The 14,442-nt window shown below is 50.4% G+C and overlaps 1 protein-coding gene across 1 annotated transcript; it reads left to right on the forward strand.

Annotated features, from left to right (window-relative positions):
* The first annotated feature begins 1,926 nt into the window (after window positions 1–1,926).
* On the forward strand, window positions 1,927–14,163 carry Cox4i2 (cytochrome c oxidase subunit 4I2). The gene is made up of 5 exons (XM_075962523.1): window positions 1,927–2,024; window positions 2,746–2,827; window positions 5,037–5,201; window positions 9,264–9,395; window positions 13,894–14,163. The coding sequence occupies exons 2-5, from the start codon at window positions 2,746–2,748 to the stop codon at window positions 14,028–14,030; spliced, it is 516 nt and encodes a 171-aa protein (XP_075818638.1). The 5' UTR covers window positions 1,927–2,024; the 3' UTR covers window positions 14,031–14,163.
* Window positions 14,164–14,442: the final 279 nt, after the last annotated feature.

The following is a 14,442-nucleotide window of genomic DNA, read 5'->3' on the forward strand; positions in this document are numbered from 1 at the left end:
GGTAGTGGCTCACACTTTTAATCCCAGCACTTGGGAGGCAGAGGCAGGCAGATCTCTGTGAGTTCAAGGCCAGCCTGGACTACAGAACAAGTTCCAGGACAGGCTCCAAAGCAATACAAAGAAACCCTGTCTCGAAAAACCAAAACTAACTAACTAACTAAATAAATAAAATTCTAGACCCTCACTGTGGCCCCTGCTTCATACCTTGCCCCTCCCCCATCCCACCCTCCCCTTGCCTTCCTCCTTGTCCTTCTGGTCAGGAAGACACCTGGGTCTTTCTGCCCCCAGGCTTCAACAGGTCGATCCGGCTGACGGGAACCTGACTGGAACCGGACAAGCCCCTAAGAGTGGGAGCTATGTCTGGTCTTGTTGCTGTAGAGGTAATGAATGCAGCTGCACTGGGGACATTCTTTCCTTTAAAAAAGAAAAAAAAAAAAGAAAAAGAAAAAAAACGTTTTGTTTTGCTTTGAGTGCTAGGATCAAACCCAGAACCTCCTCTAAGCCTGGCAAACACGCTTCATCTGAGTTACATCTCCCTGTTCCCCAGCCCCCCCCCCCCCTTTTTCTTTCTTTTTGAAGCAGGATCTTTCTACACAGCTCTTGCTGACCTGGTAATCAATAAGTAGTCCCACCTGGCCTTGAACTCAGTCAGGTTCTCCAGTACTCTGAGTGCTGGGACGGTAAGCATTTGTCTCCACTGGCTAAGAGAAGTCTGACTTTGTAGCTCGGTCGGGCCTTGAACTCATCAGCAGGTAGGAGTACTTACTGAACTAATTATTCTCTGACCTCCACCTGCTCACTATGGCATATGCATGCCCAGTCTCTCTCTCTCTCTCTCTCTCTCTCTCTCTCTCTCTCTCTCTCTCTCTCACACACACACACACACACACACACAAATAATAAATTTATTTCATTTATTTATCTTTTTTTGAAACAGGGTCCCTCTACATAGCCCTGGTTGTCCTGGAACTCACTATGTAGACTAGGCTGTCCTTGAACTCATGGATATCCACCTGCCTCTGCTTCCCAAATGCTGGGATTAAACTGCTTCATTGGCACAGTATCAATAAATAATTCTTTTGTTTGGTTTTGTTTTTGGGGTGGTGCCTCACTCTGTAGCCTTGGCTAGCCTGGAACTAGGTATGTAGACCAGGCTGACCTCCAGCTCATAGAGTTGCCTGACTCATTCTCCGGAGTGCTGGGGTCAGTGAGTAATTTTATTGAATGTACCTGAGCTCTTTTCTGGTAATGAAACTATCACAACCAGCGAAGCACGAGGTAGGAGCTAGCCTTAGGTCTCTCTCATGGGAGAGAAAACGTGCTCAGAGACGTTAGGCCATTTTGTCAGAGTACACAACTCAGAAGAAAAACCCAGGGGAGGCTTTATCTCTTTTGCTTGGAGACAAGGTTTTGCAGCAAAGCTTGTCCTTGAACTTTGTGATCCTCCTGCCTCCATCTCTGAATCCTGGGACCGCTGCTGGCCTGCCAGTGAAGAAGCCTTTCTCCTCTCCTCTCCCCGCACCTCACCTGCTATGGTAGAGGGCCGGCGGAGCGCCCACAGTGGTCCTCGAAGGCTGCCTAGGAGAGGAGGCTGGAAGGCTAAGACAATTTTACAGTTGCATCTGTAATCTCCGAGCCGCCCGGGAAGCAAGAGGTAGCCAAGTCTCTGTTATCTAGTGAGTTTGAAGCCAGCCTGGGCTACACGAAACCCTGACTCAAAACCACAGCACATTCGTGGTGGGTTGAAGGAGAAAGGTGGAGTAGCAGGGACCTCCTGCTCCTCTGCCAGCCGGGGGTTTGAGGAGGTCCCCGCACCGCTGGGGACAGGGCGGGCAGCAGCAACACTCTCTTTTCCCGCGCCCCTGGGGACTTGGCTCAGCACAAGCGACAGAGGCGGGACGTTCCCACGTGGGGGTGGCGGGCAGAGGCGGGGCGAGCTCTGGTCCCCTCGGTCCAGTCTTCAATTCCCTGCCAGTCACTCAGCGGGGCAGCTCTGGGTCGCTCCGCTGCCTTCAGTCTGAAAGGTGAGTCCCGCCCGAGGGAAGGGTCGTGGGAGTGAGATGTTCGCGGTGGCCATCCTGAGCCTTTGCCCCATCACCACACACCCTCCCTTCCTGGGGTCCCCTCACTGTCCCGTTCTGATGCCAGAGACCTAGCCCCAGGCATTCCCTCTTTCCCGGGAAGTGGGGTCTCCTCTTCCCAGAAGACTGGCTGGCCCTTTCCCTAAATGTGTTGCCTCGTCCACTGGCTGAACTAGTTTGGTCCTTGGCCTCTGTTGCCGCTGGGTAGGGCGCAGCCTGCCCCCTCCTCCTGCAGCAGAGCAGGCAGAACGCACGTAGGCAGTCAATTAAGGAGACCTGGGAGCAAGTCGCGGAGCATCTGCTCTGAGATCTGGGCCAGCTGCTCTGTGGGGAGGAGGCTCAGGACTTTCCTCTGGGGCAGACAATTTAGTGGGGCTCCCAACCTGGCTGATGTGAGACTGGCAGCAGAGCTCAGGCCCCACCCTCACCCCCAGACCCAAACCGTTCAGACCTTTACCAGAGGTTTGACCTCCTCCCTCTTCTCAAATGATGAATGGAGAATCTAAGAGGGCCCCAAAGATCTAGCGCCTCACCTCCACCCACTGCCACGTATCAGGCAAAGCTGAAGGGGGTCCCTTCCAACCCACCAGCAAAGCAGAATCTGGCGCCAGGGGCAGTCAGAGAGCCATGTGGTGCAGAACCGCCCCTGTCTCCCGCCCCACAGATGCTCTCCAGAGCTGCCTGGAGTCTGCTGATCAGGACCGGAGGACTGGGAACTCGAGGGACACACAGCCCAAGAGGCACTGGTAAGGCTCAGACCCAGGTGTCAGCCCTGCTCCAGAACTGGGGCGGAGAGCCTTGTTAACTGCCTCCTATCTATCACATCCTGTGATCCTGCGCCTGGAGTCCTGGAACAAGTTCCTCCGGCAAACGGAGTCCACTGTGGAACAAGAGAGTAGACCCCTTCATCCCAGGTTTCCTTAGAGCCTAGCCCACACCTTAGTCCTCTAAGACCTCTGATTCCCAAAGGGGAGGATGCTGCAAGGATGGAGACCCTAAATGCTCCTTTTCAGACCTTGGTGCCAGGACTAGGCAGAAGAAGAGGTCTAAAGCAGGTGAGATTTTGGCCAGATAGCAGAAGGGATCTGCTGCTCAGGGGAGTAACGTGGAAGATAAGATTGGCTGATCCATTCCTGGGCCCCCCGAGCTATGCTAATCACTTTAGATTTTGCAATAGCAGCATGCAGCAGTGCTAGCTCTGCTTCTTTTATTTATTTATTTATTTTTTTATTTTCGAGACAGGGTTTCTTCGTAGCTTTTGGTTCCTGTCCTGGAACTAGCTCTTGTAGACCAGGCTGGCCTCGAATAGCTCTGCTTCTTAGATGAACAGCTGGAGCCCAGAGTGCTAGACACTAGATAGGGCGGCACCCAAAATTGGGTATGGTGGCTCACACCTCAATCCGGGTACTCAGGAGGCTGAGGGCTGCCACACATCCCAAAACAGTTTGGCTTACAGACTGATTCCCTGTCACAAACAAAAATGAAAACAGCAAAACTGGGCATGGCGGTTCATAACAACCATAGCATTTCAAAGACTGAGGCAGGCGGATCACTGTGGCTTAGAGACAAGACCAGCCTGGGCTATAGGGCAAGGCTGTCTCAAAACACCAAAACAGATGATGATAGATAGATAGATAGATAGATAGATAGATAGATAGATAGATAGATAGATGATAGATAGACAGACAGACAGACAGACAGACAGAGAGACAGGACTCAGAACCAAGACTTCTCTGATGCTATTCTCCTGCCTCTGGTGTCAATAAGCAGGACAGCCTGTAGTGAGACCCTCCACTTTCTAGCCTTGCTCTGGGCAACCTGGCCATCTGCACAAAGCTGAGGCCTAGTCCCCAAGGAAAGTCTCTCCAAGGCTCTTGATTCTTCATTATCCTTTCTGGACCTATGATCACAGAACACTGCAGTGTGCCGGGCCTTTTGGTGATTTTAAAAAATTTACTATTGCCAGTATGCATGATGTATAGGGGTCATTTAAATTTATTTTTGTATGTATTTATTATTGTATGTATGCAAGATATATGGGGGCATGCTATACCATGCTTGTGGGGGTCAGAGGGCAGTTTTGTGGAATCTTCTCTCCTCCCACCTTTGTGAAGGTCCCAGGGATTGAACTCTGCTCGTCCTACCACCGCAACTGTCTCTACCCACCGAGTCATTGCCCAGGCCCTCTCCTTTCATCTTACTTTTTGGACACAGGCTCTCCTGCACCAGCCTGGCCTGGAATTTGCTATGTTGATGAGGATAGCCTTGAATTCTTAATCTTTCTGCCTCCACCTCCCAAAGGATGAGATGATAGGCATGTGCCACCATGCTTCATGGTGCTGGGGATCAAACCCAGACCTTCTCACATCCCGAGACTTTCAACATACTAGGCAAGGACTCTACCCACTGGGCTACGTTCTCAGCCCTTCTTCCCCCAGAGGACCTTTGATGCGTTATCTGGAAGCTTCCACGGAAGTGAGAGGCTTCCAGAGGAAGCTGTGCAGATGCAGTTGCATTCGGTGTGAGTTGTGTCAAGCTGTAGTACACTCCCGGCTGTCTCTGAAGCCCCATGAGCACATGTAAAGTCACGCCACAGGGAGCTTTATAGTCTGCACGGCTGTTTTCCCCTGGATCTCGGCTCCCTCTTTAAGCCCTTCCTCACCCCTAGCCTCTACCTCAGTGGACCTCCTCTCGGGCCTACATCTTCCCAGAAAATGCAGGGTTTGCAGCAAAGAGGTGGCGACCTGTGCTCCTTGCCTGAAGGCTCAGTGTGCTCATCTGTCAAATGGAGATGACCTCTAGCTCAGAGTGACATGTGGCCCGTGAGCCAGCTCACCTGAAAGCCTTCAACTGACACACTGTGAACAAGAAATGTACCACTTATAACTGAAGTCATGGTTAAAGATAGGTGGTTCTGTTGCAGCCTGGACACAGCTCTCTCCCTTGTACCTGCAGCTAGCAGCCAGCGGAGGATGAGCCCCTATGTGGACTGCTATGCCCAACGCTCCTATCCCATGCCCGATGAACCCTTCTGCACAGAGCTCACTGAGGAGCAGCGGGCCCTGAAGGAGAAGGAGAAGGGCAGCTGGGCCCAGCTGAGCCAAGCGGAGAAGGTGGCCTGTAAGTACTGGGTTAGGCGACTATCTGACCAAAGAGAAGGGGAAGGCACGGGGTGGGTGTGTGTGTGTGTGTCCAACTCACACTTTGTTCAGTGAAACCCCATGTCTGAAGCTCGTGACATTGGGGACATGAGGAGAGTCACTTAGGCTGATCTCACAGTGTAAGGCAGAATGTGTCTAAGGTGGGGTGTGTCCCAGGGGCTGCAGACCCAAAAGAGAAGAGGGTCCCCAGGAAATCTTTCTAGGGAAGAATAAGAGTGACGTGGGGAAGGGGGTCACAGGGGCAGGTGTGGGGGTCCTTATGTCACTAAGTGGGGCACAGAGAGGCAGCTGATGTAGTCAGGGAAGAAGGGAGGAGAGCTATGTGGCCCTGGGCTAATCTGGGCTATCTGGAGCCTCTTGGCCTCCTTTCACAGCTGGGGTGCCGATGTCTCTTACTTCAGGGGGTACTTAATGGGCAGAAGGCAGCGTTGCTCACTCCCTCATGCTTTCTCTCACCGGGCATCTTACTGGCATCTACTACAAAGGCAGGCCCTGGCATGGGTGGGAAGAAGCTGCATCCTTGACCTGTAAACTTAAATGCTTAGTGTTCTGCCTGGCTCCTTTTCCTTTCTTCCACACCCGCAACTCCCCTTCCAACTCCCTCCCCTTCTCCCCCACCTCCCTCTTCCTTCTTCTCTCTTCTCCTCCCTCCTTTCCCTTCTACTTATTCCACCCATCTCCCTTCTATATCAGAAAAGGAAGGCCCCTCTTTTCTTCTTTACCAAAATGTCACCACATTAAGTATGTCCCTGTACCCACCATTAACTGGCCAACCGCTGGTCCCATAGTCATAGGAAACAGAAGCTCAGGGAGATGACATCACTGGCCAGGCCACACAACTTAAGAGTTACTAGCCAGCGGTCAGGACTTGGACCCACACAGAAGACACCAGGGCCATACCACTGCCACACCACACTCTGGGAAGGCTGCTGGGTTACAGGAGGGAGCCAGAGCTCTCAGCAAGCACCAGCGGGCCCTGGACCTCTTGCCACTGGATCCCCCCTCCCTCACCTTCACCCCACCTCCTTCCTCTTCTCTGCTTCTGCCTGGGTGGAGAGTCACTGTGGCAGCCAAACTGCCCAGCCCAAGACGGTTCTGCCCAGGAGCCTGTGCCAGCGCTCATTTTCTCTCACATAGCCATCTCGAAGCTATTTAAGGTACAGAGACACAGTGTTCACATAGGCCACACTCTTAAAGAACTGCAAGAAGGGAGGGGGGCAGGGAAGGCGGGAAGTGGGGAGGGTAGAAAGAAAAAGGAGAAAAGGAAGCAGGAAAAAAAAAGAGGGCAAAGGGGAAGGAAGGAAGTCCTCCTCAGACCAGGTCTTTGGCTCACAGACATTGCTTGTCCTCTCTATTGCTTTTTCATTCTATGACTCTTGATCTGAGCTTAGGCATCCAGCTGGGTAGTGGGCCATGATGGCCCTGGTCCATGCATCTCCTGATAGCCACGCCAGAACCTAGTTAGGCATCCAACTGTGACTATATTTTGATAATTACTGGAAGGCGCACAACTTAAGCAAAAACAAAGCTTTAAGTTGGCATGGTAGCTGGGTGGTGGTGGCCCATGCCCTTAATCCCAGCACCTGGGAGGCAGAGGCAGGCAGATCTGTGAGTTCAAGGCCAGCCTGATCTACGGAATGAGTTCCAGCACAGCCAAGGCTACTCAGAGAAACCCTGTCTCGAAAAACAAAACAAACCCCCCAAAGAGAGTTTAAGCTGGCATGGTGACATGTACCTATAATACCAAGTCCTGGGAATGGCTGAGGGAGGAGGATTGTGGGTTCAAGGGCAGCCTAGGCTGTGTAGTAAGATTCTTTCCCAAAATAAATGAGTGTTTTGTAGTTTTAAATGCATAACTACACAAAACAGAGCCTCCTGTGTACTGCCAGTGATCTCGGTGCTGGGGAGGCGTCGGGTACCAGAGCCCTTGTTCTTCTGAGGGTCTAGGGAGCTTGAGTTCCACAAAGCAGGTGATAAAAATTCTCAGTGGGAGGCGGGAGGTCAGGGAAGTCCTGATAAAGAATTGCCACATAAAAGCTTATTTTTGTACTTCCACATCAGAAATGCATCCTCCCTGTTCAGTCAGAACAGACCCAAATCCCATCTTCCCTGGGGCTGGCCAGGTCCTGTTCGAGCTGCCTCCTGCTGACACTCACTCCTCTTCCTCAGTCCCGTTTCCCTTTCTTTGCCCCTTCCCCATCTGTTCCTGTCCTGGGCCATTTAATTTAATTTAATTTTTTATGTTTTAGTTTTTTGAGACAGGCTTTCTCTGTGTTGCTCTGGCTGTCCTAGACCAGGCTGGCCTCAGACGCACAGAGATCCACCTGCCTTTGCCTCCTGAGTGCTGGGATTAAAGGCGTGCGCCACCACCGCCGCCAGGCCTTAATTTTTGCAACAATGGGTTTCATTGTAAAGTCTGCTGGACTGAGATCCAATGTGTAGCCCAGGCTGCCCTTGAATTCACTGAGGTTTGTCTGCCTCTACTTCGGCAGGGCTGGGCTGAAAGTGTGAGCCCCCACATAGTACTCCTTTGCTTTCATTTCAGCCTGGCTTTCTCTGCTTGATTTCCTAAACCTGGGTCCCGAGGTCTCCTCTGAGAGGCCTTCTTGACTTAAAAAGAATCTGGTGGCAGGGGTTGGAGAGATGACTGCTCTTCCAGAGGCCCCGTGGTTCAATTCCCAGCACCCACATGGCAGCTCACAACTGTCTGTAAATCCAGTTCCAGGGGATCTAACACCTTCACACCAATGCATATAAAGTTAAAAAAAAAAAAAAAGCTGGTGGCTGCGCTGTCTAGCGCTGCAGCATTCAGGAAGCAGAGGCAGGACAGCAGAGTGAGACCCTAGCTCAAAACAAACAAAACACACAAGCAAACAAGAATGGGCTGGTGTAGCTGGGCAGTGGTGGCGCAGACCTTTAATCCCAGCACTTGGGAGGTGAGGCAGGTGGATCTCAGCCTGGTCTACAAAGCGAGTTCCAGGATAGTCAGTACTGTTACACAAAGAAACCCTGTCTTGAAAACAAAACGAAACAAAACAATGGACTGGTGTACGGGGAGATGGCTCAGTGCGGTACCTGCCATGCAAGCATGAGAACCCGACTTCAGAAAAAGGCTGGGCAAAGCAGCATCTGCCTGTAATCCCAGCCGTGGGGAGGCCAAGACAGGAGGCGCTCCCTGGCCAGCTAGTATAGACCAATCAGTGAGCTTCAGGGTCAGCGAGAGATCCTGTCTCAAAACACAAGGCAGCAAAGGTAGAGCGTGATCATGGAAGACACCAGATGGTGATTTCTAGCCGCCACATTCACGCACATGTATGTCATCCACGCACATATGTCATGTGCACACTCGCACACTCAAGTGTACCAGGCCTTTTCTTTTAGGCCACAAACCAGCTCCCAAATCATGACACAGAGACTTATCATTAGTTTTGAATGCTCAGCCTAGTTTAGGTAGGTTTCTGGCTAGCTCTTTTAACTTAAATTATCCTGTTTCTCTTTTATCTACCATTTGCCTTGGGGCTTTTTACCTTTCTTCCTTCTGTATCTTACTTTCACTGCTTTCTGTGTCTGGCTGGTGTCTGCCTGGCTTCTGGCCCCAGGCATCTCCCTCCTCCTCCCTTCTTGTTCCTCTTCTTTCTCAAGCCTGGATATCTCCTATTTATTCTCTCTGCCCTCAGTCCCGCCTATCTTTTCTTCTGCCTAGCAGTTGGCCATTTAGCTTTTTATTAATCAATTGGGTGCCTTAGACAGGCAAGGTGAGACAGCTGCAACACATCTTTACAGAATTAAACACATGCAGCATAAACAAAGCAACACACCTTTACCCAGTTAAAGTAAGATGCTGCAGCATAAACAGGTATAGCTTATCTTTGCCGAGTTAAAATAATATTCCACAAAAGAGGCTGAGTGAACAGCCTATAGCGCAAGAAGGGGCAGCCAAGGGTTTCGGGTGCCAACAGCTGTTCTAGGGTCCTGGGCATGGATCTGTGTAAGTATCCTTCCACACGCTGCCTGTCTCCAGTGTACCGGCTCCAGTTCCACGAAACCTTCGCAGAGATGAACCATCGCTCCAACGAATGGAAGACAGTGATGGGCTGCGTCTTCTTTTTCATTGGCTTCACTGCTCTGGTGATTTGGTGGCAGCGGGTGTATGGTGAGTGTGAGTCATTGGCTGGAGGCAGTGAATGCCCTTGTGCTCATAGCTACTGGCCAAGTTCCCTAGGACTCACCTGAAGGGTTCTGAAAAGTCTCCGCAGAGGGAGGATGAAGAACAGAACATGGACACCTAGAGGGGAGGTATGGAGGTTAGCTCTCTGGGCATTAGTTTTCTTATCTGCAAAATGGGAATAATAACATCCAGTTCTGTCTGGGCTCTCGGATGATTTAGTGAGGGGGCTATAGGTTCAGGTGGGTGCATGCATGGTGGTATTTCTGATCACTGTATATTAACCGTGTGTTTCTTAGCATACTTTTCAACAGTTGGAAGACACAAATATATTGTCTTTTTTCTTGTTTTTTTTTTTTTTTTTTTTGACAGAATCTCACTATGTAGCCTTGACTGTTCTGGAACTACTTACTATGTAGACCAGGCTGGTCTCAAACTCACAGAGGTCCATTGTAGAAGGAACTGTGGGTATGCATTCCTGTGGCCCAGCTCCCGGCCGCCTGGCTAGCTTATGCCCCAAAATAACAACACACAAATTGTATTCTTTTTTTTTTTTTTTTTTTTTTTTTTTGGTTTTTCGAGACAGGGTTTCTCTGTGGCTTTGAAGCCTGTCCTGGAACTAGCTCTGTAGACCAGACTGGTCTCGAACTCACAGAGATCCGCCTGCCTCTGCCTCCCGAGTGCTGGGATTAAAGGCGTGCGCCACCACCGCCCGGCCACAAATTGTATTCTTTTAAACACTGCTTGGCCCATTATATCTAGCCTCTTCTTGGCTAACTCTCACATCTTTGACTAACCCATATCTAATAATCTGTGTAGCACCACAAGGTGCGCTTACAGGGAAGATTCTAGTCTACGTCCATCCTGGGTAGGAGCTTCATTGCGTCTGCCCTGGAGAGAAGAGGCATGGCATCTGCCTCACTTCCTCTTCCTCCCAGCATTCTGTTCTGTTCACTCCACCCACCTATGTTCTAACCTATCAGGAGAAGCCGTTTCTTTATTAATTAACCAATGAAATCAACAGACTGATATTTGACACTCCCACATCAGTCCATCTGCCTCCCAAATGATAGGATTAAAGGTGTGTGCCACTATGATCAGCTCCTTCTTTTTCTCCTCCTCCTCCTTCTCCTCCTCCTCCTTCTCCTCCTCCTCCTCTTCTTCTCTTTCTTCTTTAAAGCAGGCTTTACTATGCAGACCATGCTGACCTCAGACTTGGGATTCTCCTTCCTGAGAATTGGGGTTAGGTTTGCAGGACCACTCCTAGCTAGGGTTATTCCTCTCTCACAATAAAAGGCCAGTGAAGGGGGCTGGAGAGATGGCTCAGAGGTTAAGAGCACTGGCTGCTCTTCCAGAGGTCCTGAGATCAATTCCCAGCAACCACATGGTGGCTCACAACCATCTGTACTAAGATCTGGCACCCTCCTCTGGCGTGCAAGAATAGATTGAGGCAGAATGTTGTATACATAATAAATAAATAAATAAATCTTAAAAAAAAAAAAAGGCCAGTGAAACAGTCCAGGCCAAGATGGGCACTCACAGACCCTTTGCTCTGTTACACTTAACAGGAAGGGAAGCTTGCATTTAATGTACAAGATGCCTCTCCATGTCCAGCATCTATTTCTGTTCTATTGGCTACAGATGATAATATGTCTTTGCTTAGCTTAGCTACAGGAGAAACTAGGAAATGTTTTCTGGGAATCCTCTCTCGTCTCTCTCTGTGTGTCTCTGTCTCTTTTGAGAGAGTACCCTTGTCTGGCCTGGAGCTCCCTGTGTGGATCAGGCTGGCCTCAAGCTCACATGCTGAGATTAAAGGCATGCACTACCACGCCAGACATTTTTTTTTCTTTTAGAAGCAAGATCTTGCTGGGCAGTAGTGGCACACACTATTAGTCCCAGCATTCAGGAAGCACAGGCAAGTGGATGGGTCTCTGACATTGACAACAGCCTATAGAGTCTATAGACAGCAGTCTGTAGAGTGAGTTCCAGGACAGCCAGGGCTACACAGAGAAACCCTGTCTCAGAAACCAGCCAACCAAATAAATAAGTGGATGAATGCACGGTCTTCCTCTTTAAGCCACTGTCTTAGCCACTGTTGTATTGCTGTGAAGAGACGCATGGCCGCAGCAACTCTAACAAAAGCAAGCATTTTGTTGAACCTGGCTTACAGTTTTAGAGGTTTAGTCCATCGCCGTGGTGGCAGACATGGTGCTAGAAGAGTGGCTGAGAGTTCTACATCTAGATCAGTAGGCAGCAGGAAGAGAGAGTGACACTGGGCTTAGCTCCGGCTTCTGAAACTTCAATGTCCACCCCCAGTGACACACTTCCTCCAACAAGGCCACACCTCTTAATCCATTTCAAATAGTGGCATTCCCCAATGACTCAGCATTACAATATATGAGCCTATGGGAGGCCATTCCTGTTCAAATCGCCATATCCAGGATGGCGGGGAAACTCACCAAGGAGCCTAGTTTGGCTTTAAACTTGCAGCAATTGTTTTGCTTTGCAATTTCGAGTGCTGACATTACAGACGTGAGTCGCCATGCCCGGGTTGTGGGTTGTTTTTTGTTTGTTCATTTGTTTGTTTTGAAGGTGGGTCATTCCTTTCTTTCTTTTAAAGTTTATTTACTGTGGAGGTCAGAGGACAGTTTTTGGGAGTCAGTTGTCAGGTCCAGTGGCAAGCACATTTACCCATTAAGCCATTTTGCCAGCCCTTTTTTTTTTTTTTATTTACTTTAGAGAAGATCTCATTATGTGCTCCTGGCTGATTTGGAACTCTCTGTGTAGACCAGACTGACCTTGAGTTGACAGAGATCTGCCTGCCTCTCCTGCCTCCCAAATGCTGGCAGTAACCTGCTGTGATTTTTCTTGTAAAATCTGGATGGGAATTCCTGTCCTGTACAAACCTGAGAAGGGAAGGTCTTTAGGGAAAGGTCTAGCTCAGGGTTTGCTTTTCCTAGGGGCCATCCTTGTCTACCTCTGGATAGAGACAGTGATGAGGTTGGGAGACAGCTCACTTAGGAAAGTACTTGTCTTGCAAACATGAGAACGTGAGTTTGGGTTCCCAGCATCAGCCCCACTCCCAGCATAAAAAGCAGATACGTTAGGCCAGAGAGATGGCTCAGCAGTTACACTGGCTGCTTTTCCAGAGGACCTGGATTTATTCCCAGTACCAACATGACAGCTCACAACTGTCAGGAACAGGGGATATGACGCCCTTTGCTGGCCTGCTCAGGCACCGGACACACACATGGTGCACATACAAACATGCAAGCAGAGCACATGAAATAATAGTAATATTAATAATTGTTTTGAAGTTGGGATGTGATGGGGCACTGGGGAGGTAGAAACAGTAGGATTCCTGTAGCCAATCAGCATCAGTGAGAAACCCTGCCTCAAAAACTAAGACGAGCCTGGCTCAGTGGCTAAAGGTGCGAGCCACCATGCCTTCAGTTGAGTTCAGTTCCCAGGAGAGAACCATCTCCTCACACCTCCACACATGCGCCATAGCTCACTCCCCTGTGCATACCCCCACCATGAAATGAATAAGGGGGAAAGTTAAGTATCAGGGACAGAGGCTAGGCTAAGAGGGTCCACAGGTAAGGGTCTCTCAAGTCCCTCCCTCAGGGTCCAGTCTTTGGGTGAAATGCTGTTCTCCTCTGGTATTTATTATCCCTATGTATTCCATGCTGGCCTTAAGCTCTCTATCCTCCTGCCTCAGCTTTCCCAGTACTGGGATTACAGGCCTCCACCACCGTCCAGCTCCTATCCTGGTTTGTGAAGTCAGTGGTGTCTGCTTACCTTTGCTCCTAAATATCCCACCGCCCATCCAGCTGCAGGACACAGAAGGAGCCCCCTCTCCCTTCCTGTCTAGTGGGAGGCCACAGCCAGTGTTTCCTATCTGTCCAGCCAGAGAGATGCCCAGAACCTCACAAGTACTCATACTCCGTTTCCAGAACCATCCAGACAGAGCCTACTCCTTGCAGGAGAGGAAGGCGAGGCTCAGAGAAGTGAAGTAACTTGTTCGAGGCCACACAGTAGAGAGGTGGTGGGGCTGTGGGCAGCACATATTGTCTTCACGTCAGCCTGCCACTGGCCACAGAGAGAAGTGAGGAAGTAGATTCACTGAGGGGAAGGAGTGAGTCTAAGGGAAACTGGCAGCAAAGCCCTGGTCCTGGACCGTCTGGAGAGCCTGGCGGTGCACACCACTAATCCCAGCCCTGGGAAGGCAGTGACAGTAGGAGCTCTGTGAGTTCAAAGCCAGGCTGGTCTACATAGTGAGTTCCAGGACAACCAGAGCTACAGAGTAAAATCCTTTTTCAAAAAGACTGAGACAGAAACAGAGGAGTGGGGGGGAGAGCCTGGAGATAGCAGGGAGCGAACCCCTCAGTGCAGGGGACCCTGACAGTGTGGCTGTAGCCCGGGGCTCAGAGGGAGTGTGACTGGGACCTGGGCTGCTGCTGTCTCACCTTTGCTGTCCCTGCAGTGTTCCCTGAGAAAGTTATCACCCTGACGGAGGAGCGGAAAGCCCAGCAGCTCCAGCGCCTCCTGGACATGAAGAGCAACCCCATACAGGGCCTGGCTGCCCACTGGGATTATGAAAAGAAAGAGTGGAAAAAGTGACCTGTACCACTCGTCAGCCGCTTGCCCTAGTGAGACCACCCTGGTGCAGAGCCTGAAGCCTAGAGCCCCCTCCTTTCCTCTCCCCCTCTTCCCTTTGCTCCAATAAAGCAGCCTGTTTTTTTCTGCCTGCAAACTCCCCTTGGACTATATATGACATCCAAATTTACCCAGTGAGATAGGGACAGGAACAGTTCATGGAGTGTTTCCTGGAAAAGTGTGCTAAGGACCTGAGGGCAGGTTGGAGGGAGGAGAGAAAGCGTTCAAGGGAGGGGAGGCAGTAGCAAAAGCAAAAACACCTTTTTTCCCCAAGACAAGGTTTCTCTGTGTAACAGTCCTAGCTGTCCTAGAACTTGCTCTGTAGACCAGGCTGGCCTTGAACTCACAGAGATCCCCCTGCCTCTGCCTCCTGAGT

The sequence above is a fragment of the Microtus pennsylvanicus genome, chromosome 2 (assembly GCF_037038515.1).
Source record: "Microtus pennsylvanicus isolate mMicPen1 chromosome 2, mMicPen1.hap1, whole genome shotgun sequence".
Taxonomy (NCBI): domain Eukaryota; kingdom Metazoa; phylum Chordata; class Mammalia; order Rodentia; family Cricetidae; genus Microtus; species Microtus pennsylvanicus.

What these genes read in the sequence shown, in the direction of transcription:
- Cox4i2 (XM_075962523.1), top strand. Translation starts at nt 2,746, where the DNA reads ATGCTCTCCAGAGCTGCCTGGAGTCTGCTGATCAGGACCGGAGGACTG. An exon ending in ACACAGCCCAAGAGGCACTG is followed by an intron (nt 2,828 to 5,036) that starts GTAAGGCTCAGA and finishes TTGTACCTGCAG; the next exon opens with CTAGCAGCCAGCGGAGGATG. An exon ending in CCAAGCGGAGAAGGTGGCCT is followed by an intron (nt 5,202 to 9,263) that starts GTAAGTACTGGG and finishes GCCTGTCTCCAG; the next exon opens with TGTACCGGCTCCAGTTCCAC.